This window comes from Martes martes (genome assembly GCF_963455335.1).
Source record: "Martes martes genome assembly, chromosome: 11".
Classification (NCBI taxonomy): domain Eukaryota; kingdom Metazoa; phylum Chordata; class Mammalia; order Carnivora; family Mustelidae; genus Martes; species Martes martes.
The window spans coordinates 54,296,498-54,322,216 of NC_137899.1; the positions used below are offsets into that span (position 1 = coordinate 54,296,498).

The 25,719-nt window shown below is 36.6% G+C and overlaps 1 protein-coding gene across 1 annotated transcript in view; it reads left to right on the forward strand.

Annotated features, from left to right (window-relative positions):
- Positions 1-25,719, forward strand: part of ABCB5 (ATP binding cassette subfamily B member 5) — a gene marked incomplete at both ends in the record, with an annotated part of 117,638 nt that overhangs the window by 85,136 nt on the left and 6,783 nt on the right. Inside the window, 6 exons of the mRNA XM_080818679.1 lie at positions 2,905-3,108; positions 6,271-6,371; positions 7,257-7,397; positions 17,044-17,200; positions 20,118-20,315; positions 24,236-24,442. Of these exons, the coding sequence (XP_080674805.1) occupies positions 2,905-3,108; positions 6,271-6,371; positions 7,257-7,397; positions 17,044-17,200; positions 20,118-20,315; positions 24,236-24,442 (1,008 nt within the window). The remainder of the gene's footprint in view (positions 1-2,904; positions 3,109-6,270; positions 6,372-7,256; positions 7,398-17,043; positions 17,201-20,117; positions 20,316-24,235; positions 24,443-25,719) is intronic.

A 25,719-nucleotide genomic window follows, 5' to 3' on the forward strand; every position in this document is an offset into this window, starting at 1 on the left:
CTACTTCTCCCTCTCCCACTCCCCCGCTTATATTTCCTCTCTTGTTGCCTCTGTCAAATAAATAAATAAAATCTTTAAAAATAATAATAATAGGGGCGCCTGGGTGGCTCAGTGGGTTAAAGCCTCTGCCTTCGGCTCAGGTCATGATCTCAGGGTCCTGGGATCAAGCCCCGCATTGGGCTCTCTGCTCAGCAGGGAACCTGCTTCCTCCTCTCTCTCTGCCTACTTTTGATATCTCTCTCTGTCAAATAAATAAATAAAAATTAAAATAATAATAATAATAAAATAAACAGCTATCTTCTAGCTGTGTCCTCATATGGTCTTTCCCATGCGTGAGCACATGTCTGTCTTCAAATTTCCTCCTCCTAAAGGCATAAGTTACATTGGAGTAGGGCTCACACCAGAGACCTCATTTTAACTTAATTACATCTTTAAAGACCTCATTTCCAAATATAGTGACATTCTGAGGAGCTGGGAGTCAGGACCACAACATATGAATTTGGGGTTAGGGAGAGACACAATTCATCCCATAACATACAATATTGTTTTTATTCAGCATCACCCTTCAACTCTCAAGAGTCAAGAGTGTAAGTCAGCATTAAGTAGCAAATGACAATCCTATTTCAGCCTCACAGGTCTTAGAATTAGTTTATAATACCCTTAGACACTGAAAATAGTTTACCTGTCTTAGTTGTCATTATTTAATGGTTTGTTGGGTTTTGCTCTTACTGCTTGTTTTTACTTTTTTTGGAATTTTCTTTAATAGTGAGAAATAGGGAAATAGCAGATTACCAAATGAATCTTGAAGCTGAAGCTAGAAAAAATATTTTAAGAATAAGGCAGAGCCTTGGGGGACACAGGACTTTTTATTGTTGTGGTTTTTTTTTTTTTTAATTTTACTTATTTATTTGAGAGAGAGTATGTGAGAGAGATCACAAGCAGAAGGGGAAGGATAGAGGGAGAAGCAGACTCCCTGTTGAGCAGGAAGCCTGATAGGCAAGACTTGATCCCAGGACCCCAGGATCATGACCTACACCAAAGGCAGATACTGAACAGACTGAGCCACCCAGCTGCCCTACTGTTGTTATTTTAATGATGATACTAATTTGAGGGTACTTTAGTGAAATCTGATACAGTCTTCTAGAGAAGCAATTTGATAATATCTATCAGGCATGTAAGAGTATATACCCTTTAACATATTACTTTAGTCTAGGTATTTAACATTAGGAATTAAAAGATGAGCATAAAGATTTTGCACAAAGATGCTCATTACATCTTTATTTTTAATAGTGAAAAATTGGAAGCATTCTAAGTATTTTTTGAAGACTCCTTAATCACCAGGAAAAAGCTTGCAGTGTAATGTAAAAGGATTAAAGCAGGATACAAAGCTACATACACACAATAGTCCTAATCTGAATGTCTGGAAGGATGTAAATTTCAACATTATCTAATCCTTTCCAATGGTCATATTTTCATGATCATAACAAAATAAATCTTTTAAAATGTGAATTGACATTGTTGATGATAGCTATTTTTCTAGGTAAATGGAGTCTCATTTTTTCATCTGAGCACCAAAGGAATTTAACATTTCAGTTTATTACTCATCATGTGTCCCACTGAAAGTTGATTCATAAGACATATAGTTCTCATAAAATAGTTATAAAGATATTTCTACTTATTTGGGATTTTTTTCAAAATTTTTTACCTTATTCCATGTTTCCAACTCCTTTTTGATAAATCTTGATAATGATGCTTTAAATCTTTGCTTAGTGAAACCAAATAAAATGCAGAAAATGGAATACAAAGTAATGATATCCAAAGTATACACCTTAATGAATAGTATAAATCATTCGATTCAGCAGTACTATGGTATAGTGACTAAGACTGCCGGCCCCTCCATCAGTGTAGAAGAAAGAGGAATGTTGGGTTTTGGAGCCCACATATGGTGGGTTGCACATCCATGTGTGGTAGCGGCCTGGTGTGGGAAAGCCAAGCCAGAGCAGAGGGAGAAGGGTATCCATGCAGGGGAGAAGCAGGGGCCATGATATCAAATTGGTTACATATAGAGAGTTTGATCACATAAATAAATCAAAGAAAATGGGAGCCAAGTTTCTCACTGTTGCAGAAGGGGATAACAAATATGAGAAGGAAGAAAGCTGATAATAACTTCATGGTGCTGGATTGGAATTGGAGGTATCGAAGTGAATTCATGATTCATATAAATAGAGAAATATAGATTTCAGTTTGCGTCTGCATCTGCACACACACACACACACACACACACATTCCCCAGTTTTTTTCCACTGATATGCTGTTAATAATGAGCACAACTAACACCATATATTGACTTTTAAATAACATTATCCACCAAAAGGAACCAGGACTCCTTGGAGAAATGATAGATTACAGCAGTAGAGCCCGGAGAATCTTTTTGTGTCAGAAAGTAAGAACATATTCAGAGAATGATAGGGATATGTCAAAGAACAATATCCAACATAGACAGACAAAGCAGGGCACCTGGGTGGCTCAGTCCATTAAGCATCTGCCTTCAACTAAGGTTATGATCACAGAGTCCTGGGATCAAGCCCCACATTGCATCGGGCTCCCTGCTCAGCAGGGAGCTTGCTTATCCCTTTGCCACTCCCCCTTCCTGTGCTCGCTCTCTCTGTGTCAAATAAATAATCTTTCAAAAAATAAATAAGATAGAAAAAGCATAATGACTTCTTAGTAGAGGACAGTTTTTTAAGTATGGGTATTATTTAATTTCTAAGTACAAGTTCAAAGTAAAAATGTAAGTATAAATCCTAAAAAAGAAAGCCTGCCTTGTTTTGTAAGAAACTATAATAGGAATACTTGTAAATTTAAAATTAATTGACTTTTTTCCCAAAATATGTCTTGTTATAGGCAACAGGTTCAAGAGTTGGTGTCTTAACACAAAATGCAACTAACATGGGACTGTCAGTTATCATTTCCTTCATATATGGATGGGAGATGACACTCTTGATTTTGAGTATTGCTCCAGTACTTGCTCTGACAGGAATGATTGAAACCATAGCTATGACTGGATTTGCCAAAAAGGATAAGCAAGAACTTAAGCATGCTGGGAAGGTAAAATAAAGACTTTTTACCATCATAACATTTTAAGAGGAAAACAAAGAGTTGCCATTTTTACAGTATGCTAACTTTTTTCTTAGGTGCCTGTAAAGAGGTGTATATGAATTGAAATGCATCTAGACTAATTTAGGATGGGGTATAAATAGGCTATAGTATAACAGGATTTGTGATTTAGAGTGTAGGCTCTAGAGTCAAATTGGCGAAATTACATTTTACATTCTATCGCTAACGAATGTGTGATATGAGCAAGTTGTGTCAACCTTTCTGGACTTCAATTTCTTCCTCTGTAAGGTGGGAATAATAATAATACCACTTGCAGATTTTTCTAAGTATTACACAAAACACTTAGCATTATTATATGCAAGACATTTAGAATAGTGTCTAGAAGATAGTATGCACTCAATAATGCCAGCCATATTGCCATTATCAGGAGGAAATTGCTAACATCATGATTCCACATTCTCTGGTTGTTGAATAATTAAATTTTCTTAAACAATTTTAGTTATTTTTATTTCTCAAAATGTAGAGGAAATAAGAGTTACTGAATATAAGGTAATTTTCTGTTCCTGATAGTGCCTAAAATAAGATTTTAGAAACAAGGACCATCTTTATACTGATCAAGATGAACATTTTAATTACTGGGAAAATGTCTCTCAGGAACAATCATATTTATAAAAATAATCATTATATTTGAGGTTTAGGGGACATTAGCATTGTAGTTTCATAACATCTAAGAATTGAAAGAAATGTCATTTGATCCAACCAGTTATCCAAAAAAGGAATCCTTTGTATGACAGTCCCATCTTCTACCCAACCTTTTCCTCCAGTGGCAAGCAGTACATTACTTTCTCAGGCTGCCTACCCTTGAATAGCCTTTGGATGGTAGGCAATTTTTGGTTTTGGTGTTTGTTTGTCTGTTTGTTGGGGGCCTTCTATCCTACCATTCTTGGCTTTCATCTCAGTAGAGGTCCAAAGCCCCTTCTCATAGCAGCCTTTAGGAAACTGTATCATGTAAATGCCAAGTCTTTTCTTAGTCATCCATCCACAGGTCTTTAAGCTGTTCCTCTCATGATATAGTTTCAAAGACTTTTATCACTTGGGTGAACACCCTCTGAGTCTGAAAATGATTTTAATACTAGTTTTGGTCTATATCCAGTGACTATCACAGTTAGACATGAATTGGAATGCCAAGCACGTGACTCATTGAAATCTGGTTTGTGTTACCCTTGGACCTTTCCACCTTCCTTGGACTAGATAAGGACCCTTGGAATGTCTGCTTGGGCACTACAGACTGAACTGTATAGCATATATTTGCCTCAGAGACAGTGAAAAGTTGTTTGGCCCTCCCTGTGGTGCAAATTATCACAACCTTCAAATTAATGGGGCTATGATTAATTGTATTTTACTCATCTTAATTTTTATATCATGGGCTTTAACCTTTATATGTGTCCTTCAGTTTTTCCTTTTTAGATTATTTGAATAACCCCAGACTATACAGTCAGTAACTGTAATCAAACAATCTGTCTCTTTCTCAGTAGCTTTTAATCTACTTACCAAACACCAAAACTTAGAATAGGGACCAATAAAACATATCGGTCCTTCTTCAGTTGCATGTATAGATTTGGACAAATCATCAACTGTTTTATTTTTCATATTTAAAATAACTGTATTAGTTTTTTGGTTTTTTACAAAGGACTATTTTCTAGATTGTATAATGATATTAGTCCTTTCTCCATTGTGAAAAATGATCACAAAGATTTTTTTGCTCATTTTCTCCCTCAGGGTTTCAGCATTTTTACCCATTTTTCTTGTATACTACAGTGTATGTTACAAATGGTGGTTACTTTGAGCTTACTCTAAAATTAATGAGAATTTAGAACAACTCAGAGTCAAAATTGAGAGCAGAATTCCAGTGCCCTGCACACCATCCAGAAATCTGGTTCTCTCCTGTAACCCAAGTTATTCTCTAACTAACGGTGGGTGACCACCTAGGCCTTCCTCTGTCCCACAGTCTACTCTGCCACTGTGGAAATAGAATGTGAAAGCAGGAAATTTCTCTTTCAAGTCAACATGTGCTCTCATGTCCAACGAGTTATTCTAAGCCAAAAGTCTCCTCCATTTCTCATGTAATTCTTCCTTCTTTTCAAAAATTATAGAAATATGGAAAAGCATTGGGGCACCTGGGTGGCTCAGTTGGTTAAGCGGCCAACTCTTGATTTCAGCTCAGCTCATGATCTTAGGGTCCCAGGATTGAGGCCCAAGTCAGGCTCCACACTCAGTAGGGAGTCTGCTTGAATCTGCTCTCTCTCCCTCTCCCTTTGCCCTTCCCTCTGCTTGTGAGTGTTCTCTCTCTGTCTCAGAAAGAAAGAAAAGAAGAAGAAGGAAGGAAGGAAGGAGAGAGAGAGAGAGAGAAAGGAGGGGAGGAAGAAAGAAAGAAAGGCATTAATTATATTTAAATTAAATATCTTTTTTTTAAAGATTTTATTTATTTATTTGACAGACAGAGATCACAAGTAGGCAGAGAGACAGGCAAATAGAGAGGGGGAAGCAGGCTCCCTGCCAAGCAGAGAGCCTGATGTGGGGCTCGATCCCAGATCTGAGCCAAAGGCAGAGGCTTTAACCCACTGAGCCACCCAGGTGCCCCTAAATTAAATATCTTTTTAAGTTCACAGATATCAAAATGAGAAATGGCTGTAACTTATATAACATTTAATAGCCTTACCCATATTACTTTACTGCAGTGTTCCTGAGGTTTTTTGGTTGCTATTTGTATTTTTGTGCAATTATTTATTTGATTCTGTCTACTGTCTTCTTGAATTATCTCATACTTTCTTTGCATATAATTACATATGAACATAATGCTAATGTTTGATTTCTCTGCCTACAGAACCAGTTTAAATAGAAATTCAGTGAAGATTCCAAGGGGACTCAATTTAGATCTGTGGACTAAATTTTCTCAAAATAAAATTTTCTTGAGCCTATTATCCTAAAATGTTATTTTCCTCTCTTGTTTTTGGGAAAGAAAAAAAGAAGCTAAGAAAATTTATTGACTTAATGCTATACTTAATATGCCCGCAGTATAAATGACTGGAATTCACAACCAGAGTTTAACCATTACTAATTTTATGTCTTTATTTTACTGTCCTATTTTATAAGATAGCAACTGAAGCCGTGGAAAATATTCGTACTATAGTGTCATTAACAAGAGAAAAAACCTTTGAGCAAGCATATGAGGAGACACTTCAGATCCAACACAGGTGATTGTAGAATTCATACTGACTTCATTAACTAACTTTAGCTGTCCCTGTAAAGGCAGTCTTCCTGGATGACAACAGTGGCTTGCCTGCCAATTTATTTGCTCTGGAATCTTTCCTAATAATGGTATATCATCATTTCTCATATGACTTCATCAAGAGGAGACTAGAAAAAGCAATTGAGAACAAGCACAGGTAGAATATTTTAGTCCTCCCATGTTGCTACTAACTATAGTTAGCAGTATGAACTACTACTAACTATGCACATTTTTATTATTTTCCTGAAACCAAATTGAGGATATAACATATTCAAGAAAGAAAATAAGATTGCTTAGCCCTTTATATTGAATAGCTAAAATGGTTCACATTTTAAGATGAAATGTATCATATAACAAATGTGATCACTCCCTTTAATTTTAAACCAGTCCTCCTTATCACATTTACTTAGTGATACTATTTGCATTACTTTATCAGAGAGATAGCTTTGTATTCTTTTACATTCATGCCTGTGGTTGGTACCACCCTTTAATTTCCACTACTTATTGTGCTAGTGAAATGTTACAATAGACAATATTTCTAAATACTTCAAAACCAAATCTCTTCAACTCTTTAATTAGCTGTTCATTCACAGACCTTGTCCATTCGTAGACAGAGGAAATTTTGTTGCAATGAACTATAGAGTATAGAACTATAAAGAGAATCATTATATTATCTGTTTTCTCTATAATAATTCTCATTTTAAAACACTCATTTCTCTTTTATTCTTAGAGGAATGTATATCCCTTAAATGATAAAATGTATGGTCTTCTGTATTCATTACTCTACATTTATTTAAATGAACTTGCTATACCTTGTGCCTCATTACTTAGTAAATTTTGTGCATTTCAGAAATACCTTGAAGAAAGCACAGATCTTTGGAATCTGTTACGCATTCAGCCATGCTTTTGTATATTTCACATATGCAGTGGGTTTTCAATTTGGAGGCTATTTAATTCAAGCTGGACGAGTGACCCCAGAGGGCATGTTCGTGTAAGTTGTGCAAATATTTAAATCCTGTAAATGGGTTATGTACTTAAATTAACCAGAAGGATTCCTACTTTATACTTCATTGATCACTTAAATCACATAATGTGGGAAATACACTGAGAAAGTTTTTAAATATTATTTTGTTATTTAAGTGCCATCTACCTGGTAAACTGATACTGATATAGTATCAGTAGTCTGAGTTAAACTTGCAAATGAATTTCTCCCTACTTCAGTTTACTAGAATGTGGGAATGTAGAGGTAAAATATACCTTATTGTCATCCATTCCTTCAAGAATTTGTAAGACTTCATGGATCTCCCAAGGGGGAGATGGCATTATCAAATAAGACTATACATGTGTGAGGCTGAGTTCTTTGCTAAGCAAATTGCTTCAGAAGAAACACATACAAATGAGTACTTCCCTTTAGAAAAGTCACATTTGGAATTGGTCATGGCATCCCAAAGAGGCTGATTCTTCTCAAGGCATTTGTTTGAGCATAGTAGAAAGTTGCTTTACTTTCTAGGAACACCTAACTTCAACTTCTGAAATTAGAAAAATCAATTTTGAGTGTTATTTTTGAACTTCTAAGATGACAGAACGTTGCTAATCTGTATCCTAAATGTCACTGCTAAATATTTAGAGCTAGAGAAATCTATACAATATTTAACTCCAGAAGTAATGCTGTTTTTTTTTAACAAGCCCACCAAAACATACACATCAAAGCAAGGAGCAGCCTCTTCAGAATACTGACTTGGGAGATCACACCTATTCCAAACATGCTGTCATTTGGCAAAATATGTTGGGAATTCGCCTTTGGGGTTTGCCTCCCAAGACTCATGCACATTCTTTTGAATTCCTCAGTGATGGCACACAGTTGTACTTTGAGGATATATTCAATTTGAGGAAATGACAAAAAGTCATTTGAAGCCGGGACACCTGGATGGCTCAGTCAGTTGAGCATCTGCCTTTGGCTCAGGTCATGATCCTGGGGCCTGGGAAAGAGCCCCACGTTGGGCTTTCTGTTCAGCAGGGAGTCTACTTCTACTTCTTCCTCCGCCCCTCTTCCCCACTCGTACTAACTCGCTCTCTCTGAGAGAAATACATAAAATACTTTTTTTTAAAAAAAAAGTCATTTGAAGCCAATTAATTTCAGAATAATTTGCAATTATTTTTGGCTTCTATTCATGTGCTTGCTTATTTATTTATTTATTTATTTATCAAATATTAACTTCCTGGGGGAAGTTTTTTTGCTAGGCACTCAGAAGAAAATAGTCCATAGTTCACCAACCCAGTATTCCTGAATCTTATCTGACTATAAGTCCCCTTAGCAATTTCCTAGAAGCAGATTTCCTTCTAAAATGGAATATCTATATTTGAAATTTCAACAGAAATTGTAGGCTCCTTGTTCTATGTTTTCCTACACCTTAACACATTGTGCAGTATTGCCTGTATGAATACATAAACCACAGTAAGACATGTAGTATTGAGCTTCATTCTGATTACATGAACTAATCTACTTAGATTAACAAGAAGCCAAATGTAGAATCACTTATAGTAATTCATTCAGCTCACCAGCCTGCATGAAATTAGCAAGTTTTTCCCTTGGTTCTAATGTGATACAGGCAATCACAAGCTTAAAAGTTGATTGTATTCCAAAAGTTTGTTTGCAAGCCAAATGTTTGACTCAGAACATATTTTCCTCATTTTTTTCTGAACTATCTGCAGCCATCTTTAAATCTCTAGGGTCTCATTTCTTCAGGGTTACTAGTCTTTAGTATTAGTTAAAGGCTAGCCAATTAAATATATTTATACAAATGTAGGATGTCTAATGATTTTATAAGTTCTCACCGTACTCCACTCAGCCATGCTCTCTGTCTCTCTCACTTTCAAATAAATAATCTTTAAAAAATAAATCAAATTAAATACCTTAAAAAAACCTGTTGTAAACCAAATTAATTTTTAATGGGTCTTCCTAAAGGTAGTTTAACAAAGCAGTCAAGAGAGAACCACCTTGGCACGCCTGAGTGGCTCATTTGGTTAAGCATCCATATCTTGATTTCAGCTCAGATCATGATCTCAGGATCTTGAGATCAAGCCCTGCATTGGGTTCCAGGCTGAGCTGCAGTCTGCTTAAGATTCCCTCTTCCTCTGCCCCTTCCCACTCTCTCCCTCTCAAAAAAAAAGAAAAAGAGGAGAGGGGAGAGAGAGAGAGAGAGAGAGAGAGAGAGAGAATGAATCACCTCATCTTTCCATAATCAAATTCACCAGGCTACCACATGGTCTATCATGCTTGCCATCTTTGTGGAAGATGAGTTTATGATGAGTTCCAGCAATTTCCAGCAATCATCTCTCTACACTAGTTTTTCTGTCACTACTATTTCTTTGCTGTATAATCATCTGTCTTAAGAAGAAATCTCTGCCATGACCGTAAGTCCCCTTCTACCTATTTCCAGTGGCTCTCTGCTTTCCTTTGCAGCAAAAGAAATTCTAGAGTTGCCTATTTTTATTCTCTACACCTTCTCATCTCCACAGTCTCTGCTAAATTCATTCCAGTCAAGCCTTGGTTCCCACCATGCCACTTGTTACCAGAGTCACCACTGTCCTCCATCTCACCCACCCAGTCATCCACTGTTCATTCTCCTGTCTACCTAATTTGACCTCTCAGCAGCATTTGATACTCTCCTTCCTGAAACATTTTCTTTTCTAGGCTTTTGTTGGCTCTTCCTCCTCTGTTTCCTTGACTGGCTCCTATTTTTCCTCAAAATCATGCTAATTACAATAGTGCCTGCAGTTGACATCATTCTGTTTCATATAATAATCACTGTAAAAGCAAACCTGAATTGAGTCCTTACTCATTATTAGGGATTTGTCATCTATTACCTGCTTAATCCTCTCAACTGCTTTGTGCAATAAGATTCACAGTTTACAGATGAGGAAAATTAAGACTCAAAAATAAGGGCTCCTGGCTGGCTCAGTTTGAAGAGCATGCAACTCTTGGGGCACCTGGGTAGCTCAGTAGGTTAAAGCCCCTGCCTTTGGCTCAGGTCATGGTCTCAGGGTCCTGGGATGGAGCCTCACATCGGGCTCTATGCTCAGCAGGGAGCCTGCTTCCCCACCCACCCCGCCTGCCTCTCTGCCTACTTGTGATCTCTGTCTGTCAAATAAATAAATAAAATCTTTAAAAAAATTAATGTCACCTTTAAAAAAAAAAGGAAGAGCATGCAACTCTTGATCTTAGGATCATGAGTTCGAGCGCCATGTTGGGTGTGGAGATTACTTAAATAAAAACTTAAAAACAAAAATAAAAAAGATTTGCGACTCAAGTTACCTAACTTGCCCACAGTCACAATTCAAGATGCCAGACACTTTGTTAGCAGACTTTTTATTATTATTGTCATTATGATTATTATTATTTATTCTATAGAAAGCATTCATAGATCTTCTGTAAATTTTTTTTTCAATTCTTTCTTAGTTTTCCAACATCAGAGCTGGGCTGATTCATTTATGTTAGGAATTGTCTTAACATAAATGAAACAAGTAACTTGCCTAATGTTATTTTATGACCCTAAAATATAGGGGAATCAAAAGGCCCCAATACAAAAACTCCTCCTACTAACCTACCATACTTCCTGAATCTCTTTTCATTAAATTCATTAAAAAGAGTCATTTCTGAAGACATAAGCATTTTAGCTGTCAAAACATATGTAGGACTATTAATAAATATAAGGGCAATGGTTAAATGGTTAATGAACAATATCACATTGGTATTTCCCAGTACCCTGAGGAAAGGAAGAAATAGGGAGCTAGCTGTCTGAGCTAGAGGCTTACTGTAGTCCCCAACTACCATGAATGTGTTACATTTGTCCTTTAGACACACTCAATTATACCTGGCCTAGTAGACTCAGTGCCTTCCAGAATTTAGGGTGACAGACAGCTTTCTATCTAATCAACTAACCGAATGGAAGACGTTTACAAAGAAAACTTCCTTCTATTAGAACCCTCTCTAGGTAAAAAGAACTTTGTGCTGTTCTCTAATCAGTGGTTTCCCAATTCAACAATCAAAGAGCTGGTTAAACATGCAAATACCCAGGTCTCACCTCACAAACTTAACCTGGAGATTTGTAGATTGGATATAGGGCCAGGAATCTACATTTTAACAAACATCCAGATTATTCTGAGACATAGAATCTGAGGATCACACTTTAAGAAAATATGAGCATAGGAACTAAATGCCAGGCTGCTCTCCATACCCGCTTGAAACCTTAGGGTTTTCTTTTGTCCACTACCAGAAACTTTCCCAGAATTATATAAAAATTGGCAAAGTCATATTTTAATTTATTGTTTAAAAAATAGAGGTGTTTTATTCAGCCAAAAAATGTGAATGTACTTTTGAGATTCATAGCTACAGGAATGGGTAAGCTGTCTCTGTCAGAAATGACAGTGTGCTTTGGAAAAGGAAAATGCACAATTTTAACAGCAGAATCCTTTGATGTGCTCATAATATTAGTTGATCAGCAAGGCTACTAACAGCCTTAGCTTTTTTCCTCTTAAAAAAAAAGGCAACATATATTGGTAGAAGCTGTCTTCATTCATCTCTGTTATTATAGGAGTTTCTCTGAGATAAAGCATTTCAGAAAGGTGATAACATTTTCTTTCTGCTGGCTTGCTGCACTGGGTAGGCATTTAGAAAATCTCTTCTTTTTTTATTTTTTTATTTTTTTAAGATTTTATTTATTTATTTGACAGAGAGAGAGATCACAAGTAGGCAGAGAGGCAGGCAGAGAGAGGGGGGGAAGCAGGCTCCCTGCTGAGCAGAGGGATCATGACCTGAGCCGAAAGCAGAGGCTTTAACCCACTGAGCCACCCAGGCGCCCCGAAAATCTCTTCTTTTAAGTTTTCACACACCTGTGTGTAGGAAAATTCTCCTGCTCTGCCTCTGTTAGCCCTGGCAACACTTTCAATGTATACTATAAATGTACAGATTTTGAAAAATACAAAATAAGTTTATTTTCTCCTGTCTGGTTTTCCATTAGCACCTTTAGGTTACTTTCTAGCTGACTTGCCTTTTGCAATCCAGGTCAGAAACCACTAGCGTCCAAGCAGAGGTTTTTGCCACTTTCCATACCTCCACTTCAGAACTTCCCTCTATGTTTCTTCCTTCTTTGCTGTATACATTAGCAGGAAGCAGATAGGTAAGAATCAGGCACAGCACAGTAATAATGAAAACTTGCTGAGAGACAGAACCACGCATTTCATGTGTTATGGCCTAGTACTCCAAAAATCCAAATAAAGTTCTTGACAAGAAATCCTTTGGACTTTGAATATTAAATGTGGTTATTGGCCATATAATATTCAACATAAGTGGATTTTCAATGAATATTAATAGTTGGTTGATGCCTTGAAGTACTAAGGGATAGGAGACAAGCTAGGCCTCCACCACCATCTTTTGCTCTGGTAGGCCAAGCAGCCATGAAAGAACTGTGCGTGACATCATTATAATTAGGAGAGAAGCCTTAACTAGCCCAAACAAGGAAAACAGGAAAGTCTTCTTTCAGTGTTCACTGCCATGGCAGCCACCCAATTTGTGCCCAGCTCCACCTCTAGGATTATCCAGAAGAGACAAGATAAGGAAAATAGATAGAATGATCAACCACTGAAGGGATCTAAAGGAGAAAAATCAAGGTGGATTTGATTAGCTAGGGCTCTATGAAGATTCTAAAGTGGGAAACAAAGTGGTAACAAGCCCCAACATGCAGGGGCAGATTGTCCACATCAGCTTTCCACTGGAAGGAACACTATGTAAGGAAAGTACAGTGAATAAGCAGGTTCAGGTCCCAGTCCTACAGGTTTATAACTGTGTGATCCTGAACAAATGCTTAATTTCCCTAAGCTGTGTTAAGAAGGGATAAGAGTTCCTACCTTACTTATCTCCTAGATGATCAAGTGGTTTCATATATATGAAAACATTCTCTAAAGCCCAAAGTACCAAATAAATATAAGTTGTGTATTTTCTCTCTTCCATGTGTTGAGGAAAGGATTTAGGGTGGGAAGAAAAAAATTTTTGGAGTGTTCTATGATGTTAGGGGAAAAGAGTATGAGTATGGGTACAGTTATAATGGCCACCTCTGTGAGGAAAAATACTCTGCTTTCAAGTCAAAAAGAAGAAACTTACTGAGTGTGGGCTTCAGAAGTTGGGATCTGACCTGGTGTGCTGACGTATCTCTATAGAAGTGTGAGAGCTTATTTGCCAACAGAAAGTGTCTCATTAACTTTCAGTTCCTTAAGAGTAATAATAATAACTTAAACATTTGTTGAGCACTGTATTAAGCACTTTATATTATTAATATATTTAATTCTCACAACAGTCTGTAAGATATAGATAGTCCTATTTATCTCCTGTTTGCCAGTAAGGAAACAGAAGCACAGAACATGCCCAAGGTCACACAGCTAGTAAATAAACAGTGGAGTTTGGATGTAGTCCCAGTGGTCTGGCTTCAGAGCTCTGAACCCCCCAGTATACTTACTCTTAAAGTAAGTCACCAAAGGTATACAAACTGAGTATGGAAGCAAGATTAAGGGGAGACAAATAGACGTGAACCAATAACTATGCAGGCTATTCCTATTTGGATCAGTTGTGTTAAAATTAGGATCATTCGTTTCTGTACTTTTCTGTGTTGTTCCTAGACAAAGAATATTTGTAAAATTCCAGTTTTATTTCAGCAGCAGTGATGGGCAAGAGGATTTTCTCCCATTGCTTGGACATGCTTGAAAGAATTATTGTAGTGAGGATCCAATGACAATGGCCCCATGAACCTACAGAGAACCCATAAAACTGAAGAGATCAAAGCCCAGCACCTGAAAATCCTTTCCAGATCTCTTCCTGCTCAATATTCTCCCTCAACCCTGGCCAACCCACAAAGTTGCAGTACTATTTGTTGTGCAATAAATAGGTTTTGAGTAAAGTTTAACTGCAGTTCAGTTCATTCTAGGTAATTGGGCCAGAATCAGCTAGGGCACATTCTGTAACAGACCAGTATCAGCCTATGTTTATACAGAACCCACCTGGGAAAAAAAATATATAAGAGATTAATATCCCTGACTCAACTCCCAGATAGTTCCCTTACCACAAAATTAGGTTCCTCGGTATAATCCTCATTAATATCAACCCCCCTTTGGACTTACCCTCCCCTCAACACGTACACAATAAAGACAGCACTGAGCTTTTAGCTAATACTCTCCCTCCTCTACCAAAACTTTCCTTCCTCTAATGTGCATCCTTAAAGTCATTTATCTCTCACAGATACAAGTTCTCCATCGAAGGCCCTTCTCCCCTTCTCAGTAAACTTCCATTTTAAGAGAAGGACATTTTAACAGGGGCACCCAGGTGGCTCAGTCGGGTGAGCATCCAACTCCTGATTTCGGCGTAGGTCATGATCTCAGGGTCCTGGGATCAAGGTCTACATTGGGCTCCAGGTTGAGCACAGAGTAGGCTTGGGATTCTCTCTCTCCCTCTTCCTCTTCTCCTCCCCCTGCTATCTATCTCTATCTCTATCTCTCTCTCTCTCTCTCTCTCTCTCTCTCTCTCTCTCTGAAATAAATAAATAAATAAAATCTCTTATTTTAAAAAGAGAGGGACCTAACAAAGACATTGTCCTCTGTATATTTATCCTTAATATTCAAAATGAATTTTGTGGTAGAAATTTAGGACAGGTAGATATTTTGGCATGTCTGAAATCAGAGGAGGAAGGTATTTTTTCTGTTGTTCTGAGAAGCCTCTATCCTTGTGAGACCAGAATCCAGGTCTCCAGACTCATAATCCAATGATCTTCCCATCTCACTTGCTGACTCTTGGATCAGTCTAATTCAATCAGTCTAATTCAATTAAGTCTAATTCAATTAGATTTTAACTCACATTAAAGAAAAAAAACCTCTGATGTGTTACTAAACTCAATAATCACTTCTAATATTTATAACTGGATATTGAGAATTTTGAATGGCATTTTGGGCTTTAAACTATTTCCATAAACATTAGTACTAAAAATGTCTTGATATCACAGAACTAATGGCTACAAAAAGCATCAGACATCCAAGTAAACTGGCTTTTATATTTTATACTGTGCTTGTCCTTTGAAAAGACAACAATTCAGGATCTGAGGTTTAGGTCACTGAAGAGATTGCATCAACATCCACCCATTGGTATGTTCCATCTCCAGAGAAACTAACAAGGAGACCAGAACATGTTTACCTTGCTGTGATCCAGCATGGCAAACAAACAACTGGGTTCTGTGATAGCCTTTTACTGGTCAGTAAGGGGAAAGAGGTGGGGGATGGGCAAAATAGGTGAAGAGGACTATGATATACAAACTTCTTGTTATAAAGTAAGTAAGCCATGGGGATATAAAGTACAACACAGAGAATATAGTCCAGTAATATTACAGTATCTTTATATGGTGACAGATGGAACTAGACTTACTGTGGTGATTATTTTATAATGTATAAAAAATGTTGAATCACTATGCTATATCCCTAAAACTAATATAATATTGCATGTCAGCTATACTTCAATAATAAATAAACAAATATTGCCACTGGAACTTGTCCAGTCTTAGCTGAATTATACTTTTAGTTCTGCTATGGAGATACATTATATTTTATTCTATTAAAATGTTTCCATGGCTAAAATGAAAATGAGAGAAAAATATTTGACCACGGCCACATGATATGCCACATATCTGTGCATATTCTGTATGCTTTCAGACATCATTTGCATACTTACTATTTTATAATTAAAACATGTTTTGAAAGTGAGATCATAATCTGTATAGCAAACCTAAAAGATCAAAGCTCTTCTTCCAGGCTTGTTAAGGTATATTTTAGTCAGATTTTGTTTCAAGGACCTTAACAAAATATAATCTCCATACTTTGCTCTCTCTTTACATCATGTAGCACTTCACATAAACAATCATCTGGCATCAGTTGTCTGTTCTAATTACATTATATGCAAAAAAGAGGGGGGGATACCTATTCATATTTCCTGTGTAAATTCAGATCTTATTACTAGAGACTCACCCTTCCTATGGTCATTGAATTCTCTGTCAAATCTCCAAGCAAGTGAGCCTTATATCAAGGTGGTTAAGAAGTTTTATATTCACTAGTTTAGGGCCTTTGATCTTTGTCTCTAATTGGAAGAGGAACTTTTAAGATTACTGAGCTCCAAAGGTTATTTTGGTATATAATGCTAGGGATGATCGCTGTGTGGTAGAAAATTATAAAAGAGGTATCACTGGGGGCACCGGGTGGCTCAGTTAAGTATTCAACTCTTGGTTTTGGTTCCAGTCATGATTTCAGGGTCATGGCATCGAGCCCCAGGTCAGATGCTGCACCCACTGGGGAATCAGCTTGAGATTTCTCTCCCTCTCTCTCTCCCTCTGCCCCTTCCCTTGCTTGCGCTCTCCCTCTTTCTAAAATTAATTAATTAATTAATTACAAGCAAACAAACAAAAGAGATATCATTGTTGGGACTTCAACATTAGTGGTGTTGTCTAGACCAAAAGTTTATTTATATTCCTGTGCCTGCTTTTTTCTTTACTTTTTTAGAGTTCTATTGTTTGGAAATGAACCTAAGATTCAAATGCTTTCTCTTTTGATAGAATTTTTACTGCAATTGCATACGGAGCTATGGCCATTGGAGAAACAGTTGTTTTGGCACCTGAATATTCGAGAGCCAAATTTGGGGCTGCACATCTGTTTGCTTTGCTGGAAAAGAAAGCAACTATAGACAGCTATAGTCAAGAAGGGAGAAAACCAGTAAGCACAACTATGATTTTTAAATGTTCACATTATTAATTATACATATGAATACTCTTATATAGAGACTTAAATGAAGGCATTATTTGATAACTTTGCAAAAGATAGTGCTCTAAAGAATTAAAAACTTGTATAAAATAACTGTTATGGCTACCAAGGGAGAAAGGGGTCTTTTCACCTCTGCTACTAAAACATACGCATATTTTATATAAAAAAATATACTTCTAGTTTATTCGCCTGATGCCTTAAGAATGTTCTTGAACAAAGAATTTATTTATATATTTAATTTTATTTAGACAGCCAAAACTTTAGTCTTGGGTGAGGATTTCCATTGGCATTAATTCTTTTTTTTTCCTCTGATAATTTATACAAAATGAATAATGCCTACTGTTTTGGACACCATATTTTATGGAAAATATATCTGCAATCAGAAGAGGGGGGAAAAAAGGAACTATATTTATTAAATTCACACATACATAGACACATATTTAACCACTAACTCTAAAAGACCATGAATATTAAGAAAGAAATAATAGTGAGATTGTATAATTTCAAAACAAGCCTCTTAATAGTATCTTATGCATTAAATATATATCCAATTTTAAGACTTTTCTAGACAGTTTAAATTTAAAAGTAAGAATAGCCATTAGGTATATACTTAAAAGAAATGTTTCATTTAAAATTATTTCCTTCTTGGGGCGCCTGGGTGGCTCAGTGGGTTAAGCCTCTGCCTTCGGCTCAGGTCATAATCTCAGGGTCCTGGGATCGAGCCCCCCGTCAGGCTCTCCGCTCTGCGGGGAGCCTGCTTCCCTCCTCTCTCTGCCTGCGTCTCTGTCTATTTGTGATCTCTCTCTCTCTGTGTCAAATAAATAAATAAAATCTTTAAAAATAATAATAATTAATTAATTAATTAATTAATTTTCCTGTTAAAATTTTAACAGTAGATCTATATGTATGGTAACTAAAATAGTACATTATCTCTAAAGCTACTAATTATTAAAAAGAATGCCAGTCCTTAGTTACAGATTTTGAAGATCTTGACATTCTCTTTTTTTTTTTTTCTAAAGATTTTATTTATTTATTTGACAGACAGAGATCTCAAGTAGTCAGAGAGGCAGGCAGAGAGAGAGGAAGGGAAGCAAGCTCCCTGCCAAGCAGAGAGCCCGATGCGGGGCTCGATCCCAGGACTCTGGGATCATGAACTGAGCCAAAGTCAGTGGCTTAACCCACTGAGCCACCCAGGCGCCCCAGATCTTGACATTCTCAAAATACAATGCTCAAAGGTGCATCATAGTCAAAATAAGATTTCATATTTGTCTTTTAGAAAGTAAAGGACATAGAAAACTTTTTTTTTAATTTTGGGATTTAGATATATAATAACATTACTACTCGTTTCTTTCAGAGCATTATAGTAAAGGGATTGAGTATCTCACAGATAAATGTCTTCATAGAATTACATTACAAGGCATGGAATATTGGAAATGTTTCTTATCAAAACTGTAAAATTAATTTATTTACTCATTTTATTTAATATACAAATATTTCTAAATATCACTCCCTGTGCTTTTAAAAATTAAAAACTGGGAAAACAAAATATATGAATGTAATCGATACATTTTTCTATCTACTTTTGTAGATGGTTGAAATTTTCCATAATAAATGTTTAAAATAAGGGTGCCTGCGTGGCTTAGTTAAGTGTCTGCCTTAGGCTCAGGTTGTGACCTTGGGGTCCTGGGATTGAGCCCCAAGTCAGGCTCCCTGCTCAGCGATGGGTCTTTTTCTCCTTCTCCCTCTCCCCCTCCCTCTGCTCATGCTCTCTTTTTCTCTCTCAAATAAATAATCTTTTAAAAAAATGTTTAAAATAGTAAGAATAAATTTTAAAATGTATTAAAGTCTACTAGTGTAAAATCTCTCTATGCCTTTTCCAAAGGCACAGAGCATACACAAAAATAATGCACTATAGTTTCCAGGTTGATTGTTAGACATTTATGCATAAATAATACTCATTTGGGGGAAAAGCAGAAAGCACTGAATAAGCTACAAATAAGCTACTGTAGCACATAACATTTTGGCATATATCCTAACATTTCTTTCTTTTGACAACAGAGTATCATTATCAAACATTTTTTGATGCTCTTGTCCTCCACCTACCCCTGCCTTCTGCCTGTATGCTGGGTTCAGAAGATGCTGAGCGTGACTATTAAACCTGACTATTTAAAATGCAACTGAATGAGGGCAGATAAACATGAAGATCGAAAGAACCCCAAAATCTTAGAACCAACGCTATACTGGGAAAGTTAATCATTTAGTAATAGTTCTGGGAAGTCTTTCATAAACATTTTTAGTATATATAAGTATTGGTTTACAAATACTTATACAAAAAAGAAATTGAAGCATAGAGAGAAAAATTAACTTTTAGGCATCACTGCCAAGTAATGATAAATTGAAAACAAAGATAAGCCAAAATTCAAAACATAATGTATATTAACTCTAAAACCATGTCCAACTTACAAAATTAACATTTATACATATAGTTTATGAGGACCCCAGCTATTCTGAATTAAGCAATAAAGGTCTGTAAAACAAACTTAATTTTCAAAGATATATATATACAGTTATGCGAAACATTTGGTCAAACAGCTAGTCTGCAGATTAGACAATGTCTATGTAGCGAAACAAAGGAAACCAGTGCTTTTTAGAACTCAGTGAGCTCCAGAAATGACAAGAAGTACAGATATAAAAATCTAAACAAAAGGGACAGAAATGATTATGCAGTCAGCAGCTCTATAGAGAGGAATATTGTTTAAAATAAAATGGTTATGGAAACATGCGTAATTTTCAGGAAACAGTTGGCCAATGTGCTATAATGTGTTACAATCTTTTTTTAAGTTCTGAACCCTGCCAACTTTTTCCCCAGGATATATGTGAAGGAAATATAGAGTTTCGAGAAGTCTCTTTTTTCTATCCATGTCGCCAGGATGTTCTCATCCTTTGTGACTTATCCCTCAGTATTGAGAAAGGGAAGACAGTAGCATTTGTTGGGAGCAGTGGCTGTGGAAAAAGCACTTCTATCCAGCTTCTGCAGAGATTTTATGACCCTGTGAAAGGACAAGTGGTAAGACTGATTTTAAATACTGCTTATCTAGGGTTTAGTGATGCTAATCTTAAACATTCTCTTGGGCTTAATCATCCTTACTGGTTTGAATAGGGCAAACAGTGCAGTAGTTTAGGAAAAAAAAAAAAAAACAACAAACTTCTCTCCCTTAACTAAGTGGGCAAGCAAACCAATAACAAAAATGATGGATAGGACTTTGAGGCTAAATACAAAATACAAAGACTCAAAGATTCTTTGGTGATGATGGTGGCAGAAATTTTGATCTTAAATTGAAGACAACACAAACAAATGGAAAGAGATCCATGCTCATGGATTGGAAGACCAAAAATTGCTAAAATATCTTTTACCCTAAACAATCTAAGAATTTAATGCAATGTCTATCAAAACACCAACAGCATTTTTCACAAAACTAGAACAATCTTAAAATTTATATGAAACCACAAAAGACCCAGAATAGCCCAAACAATCTTAAAAAGGAAAAGCAAAGCTGGAGGTATCACAATTCTAGATTTCAAGTTATGTTACAAAGTTATAGTAATCAAAACAGTATGGTATTGGCACAAAAATAGACACAAACCAATGGATGATAATACAGAGTCCAGAAATAAAGCCAAACCTTCAACAAAATAGGAAAGAATATACAATAGGGAAGAGACAGTCAATAAATGTGCTAGGAAAATTGGGCATTTACATGCAAAAGGATGAAACTGGACCACTTTCTAACATCATATGTAAAATAATTCAAAATAGATTAAATATATACATGTAAGACCTGAAACTACAATAGTCCTAGAAGAGAACACAGGCAGTAATTTCTCTGACATTGACAATAGCAACATTTTCCTAAATATGTCTCCTAAGGCAAGGGAAATGAAAGCAAAAATAAACTATTGAGACTACATCAAATTATACTTCGGCACAGTGAAGGAAAACATCAACAAAATAAAAAGGCAGTCTACTGAATGGGAGAAGATATTTGCAAATGGTATCTTCAATAAAGGGTTAATATCCAAAATACATAAAGAATTTCTCAACTCAATACCAAAAAGAAAAAAAAAATCAAATTTAAAAATGGGCAGAGGACCTGAAGAGATATTTTTCCAAAGAAGACATACAGATGGCCAAGAGACACATAAAAGATGTTCAACATCACTAATCATCAGGAAAATATAAATCAAAAGCACAATGAGGTATCACCTTAAACCTGTCAGAATGACTAGAATTGAAAAGACAAGAAATAACAAATGTTGGCAAGGATGTGGAGAATAACAAACCCTCATGCACTGTTGGTAGGGATATAAATTGGTGCAGCCACTGTGGAAAAGAATATAGAGGTTCCTCAAATAATTATAAATAGAAATACCACATGATCCAATAATTCCACTGCTGGATATTTATCCAAAGAAAATGAAAACACTAATTTGAAAATATATGTGTGCCACTATGTTTATTGCAGCATTATTTATAATACCAAGATATGGAAGCAAACTAAGTATCCATTGATAGACAAATAGATAAGGAAGATGTGGTATATATATTTAATGGAATATTAATCAGCCATAAAAAGGGATGAGATCTTGCCATTTGTGACAACATGGATGGACCTAGAGCATATTATGCCAAGGGAAATAAGTCAGACTGAGAAAGACAAACACCGTATGATTTCACCCATATGTAGAATCTAAAAAATAAAACAAATGAATAAACAAATAAACTAGCAGGATTAGACCTATAAACACAGAGGAACAAACTGATAGTAGCCAGAGGGAAGCGGGGGAATGGACAGAATGGATGAAGGGGGTAAGTGGGAGATAGAGACTTCTAGTTATGGAATGAATGAGTCATAAGAATAAAGAGCACAACATAGGAAATATGGCCAGTAATATTGTACTAGACTTGAATGGTAACAGATGGTAGCCACACTTGCGGTGCGCATAGCATAATGTATAGAGAAGTTGAATCACTTATATTGTACACCTGGAACTAATGTAACATTGTGTGTCAACTAGACTCAATTTTTTTTCTAAAATTGAAGAAAAATGAAGAGTCTACAAATTAGAAATTTTAAAAAAGAAAGAAATTTTGATCTTACAAGACATGGAATTCTTTTAGAATACAGGTGTTGGAGGAGGGGTCTAATATCTATATCTAGAATCTTTCTTTATTCTCTTGGTTTAAGACAGAGATAAGTTTCCTCTGCCACCCTGATTCAGGCTTCCTACTATTCCCACTGGCTTTCTCCACCCACCAACTCTCAAAAATTTTATGCATGGTTAGAGCTTATTTAAATCAGCTCCATTAAGTCCTGCATCCTGATCTCAAAAAAAAAAAAAAAAAAAGCAAATTCTCTCTCCTTAGAATTCCAATGACTTTTTCTCACCTGGCACCTTTCTTACTCTTCCTTGTATTCAGTTTTTCAATTATCCTCTCCCCCCAACCAGCACTAGATCTCACACACACACACACACACACACACACACACACACACACACACTTTCCTGTTCTGCCTCCTCCTCCCTACAAAAAATCCTAAGCCCCTAAAAGTCAAAGACTGTCATATTAGTCCTCCTTCTGCAATTTATAGGTACTTTTTTTCCCATCACAGATTCTCAATGACTCTTTGCAAAATAAAATGGTTCAAAACGGTTCCCTTGTTACCAGTGATAACAATGGGTTAACAGTTAGTCCAAAATTAGGTAACAGTCATCTATTTGCACATAATGTGGCACATCCCTTACTTTAAACCCTCCAATGATGTCCTACCACAGTTGGAATAAAACAGAGTCAATTCCATCAGTCCTGGTCCTTCGTGATCTGGTCTCTGCCTCTCTCCAAACTCCTCTCCTATCACTCCCCACCTTGACTACTATGTGTCAGACTCACTGGCTTCTTTGTGTTCTTTAAACTCAATTATGGCCTTTGTTCTTATTGTTCCCCTGCTTGGAATTTTCTTGCTCTAATCTCTTTGCTGACTCCTTATCGTTCAAGTCTCAATCTAAATGCTTCTTCCTTAGGTAGTCCTTCCTAGATTACTCTGTAGAAAACAACGCATTTACCAACCTGCTTCCCACATTCCCCCCGCCCCATCCTCAGTCAGTCTCAATTCCATTACCCTGTCTTCACAAAACTTTCTTTCTTGAGTTGATTATTTGTTAGTGTGTTTATTGCCTGCCTGTCTCCACTAGAATATAAGCTTCAAGAGAGCAAGAGTTTTATCTTGTGTACCACTGTTTCCCTTGTACCTGAAGAGTCCCCATCAGCTAGTAGGTATGCTCATCAAATGCCAGCTGAATGTTGTTACATGTTCACATGAATAAGCATGGTTGTGTACAAAATGACATACCTCTCTGTATGTGGACTGCTATCAGTCTACACCTTCTCTCTCTGGGCTTTAAAAAGTGAGGTCTCCTGGGGCAGCTGGGTGGCTCAGTGGGTTAAGCCTCTGCCTTCAGCTCAGGTCATGATCTTGGGGTCCTGGGATCGAGCCCCACATCGGGCTCTCTGCTCGGCAGGGAGCCTGCTTCCCCCTCTCTCTCTGCCTGCCTCTCTGCCTACTTGTGATCTCTCTCTCTCTCTCTGTTAAATAAATAAATAAAATCTTCAAAAAAAAAAAAAAAAAGTGAGGTACTATTACAGCAGAGGTTACACAAAGCACCAGGCTTTACTCTAGACCCCAGGCAAGTCTCTAGACTATGTGGCCATTTGTAGAAATGTCAAGTAAGTTTAGGAGTTGACATTTTAGGCAGTTACATTCTGCTTCCATACAGTATCATTTACAATCCATCCCTGGAAAGCATTTTACTGTGAGGTGGCTTGAATTCCTACCCTTTTTATAATTTGTATATGTTTGAATATAGTGAACTATAACGTGATATAGTTGTTGGATCTTCACATACCATTCTCCATTTTGCTTTTGACAGCTATTTGATGGTGTTGATGTAAAGGAATTGAATGTACAATGGCTCCGTTCCCAAATAGCAACTGTTTCTCAAGAACCTGTACTCTTCAACTGTAGCATTGCTGACAACATTGCCTATGGTGATAACAGCCGTGTTGTGCCATTAGAAGAAATAAAAGAAGTAGCAAAGGCAGCAAATATTCATTCTTTTATTGAAGGTCTCCCTGAGGTAAGAAAAATGTCTGAAATCTTGAATTACAAAGCTCCCAAGTAAGCCTAAGTTGTTGTTTCTTGTGCTACTTGAATTAAACAATTTATTTATTGCTAGCATCTAATATAAAATTATATGTAAAAAGCAAAAAGATTGAGATTTTTCTGTGACGACTTTTTCCAAGCCAAACTGTATTAATATTCACTGAATTAGTTTTCTTATTTTGATTCTTTACCTTTTATCCATATACATATACACTCTACTCCTGTCTATACCACCATCATCCTTCCTGCCCCTGGACTACTCCGGTAGCATCTTAGTCTGTCTTCCTGCTGCCAGTCTGCCTCATTATAATGCCTCTTCCTCACAGTAACTAGGGGGATCTTTTAAAAACATAAATTAGGGGGTGCCTGGGTGGCTTAGTGGATTAAGCCTCTGCCTTCAGCTCAGGTCATGATCCTAGGGTCCTGGGATCAAGCCCTACATCGGGCTCTCTGCTTGGCGGGGAGCCTGCTTCCCCCTCTCTCTCTGCCTACCTCTCTGCCTACTTGTGATATCTATCTCTCTCTCTCTCTCTCTCTCTCTCTCTGTCAAATAAATAAAATCTTAAAAAAAAAAACCCCATAAATTAGATTTTGTCCCTTCCTGCTTAAAACTTCCTAATGGCATCTCTTTGCATTTAGAATAAGTCCAGATGTCTTATGTGGCTGGCAGAGCTTTCTGTGATCTGGTTCTGCTTGCCTCTGCAGTTCCTTCCTCACCATATACTCATTCTGCTCCAGCCATGCTGTCCTCTTTTCTATCTCATGAACACACCAAGTTTTTCCCTACCTCAGGACATTTACACTTGCTGTTTCTTCAGCTGGCTCTGCAAAGAGCCAGAGCTTTCTCTGGCTCTTTGCAGAGCCAGCTCCTTAACTTTCAAGCTCATTGTAATGTCATCTTTGCCAAGACCCTCCATGGCCACCTTACTTAGAAGAGTCCCCATCACTCCTGTCACCTACTACATATTTATACCATTTGACTTTTACTCTTAAATTGTTTATGATCTTTCATTATTTTTGTTGTACTATTTCCCAAATTTACCCAAAACTACATTTTGCAGAGACTCACTGTTCTAACTTTACAGTAAACTTTGAAAACCAAGATATTTCCTAAAAGAAAGAAAGAATAACTTGTTTCTCAGTGTTTTTAAGTTTAACTGTAGTTTACCTTCATATCACCATTACATATATATGTATATATATGTATATATATATACATATATATGTATATATATATACATATATATATAT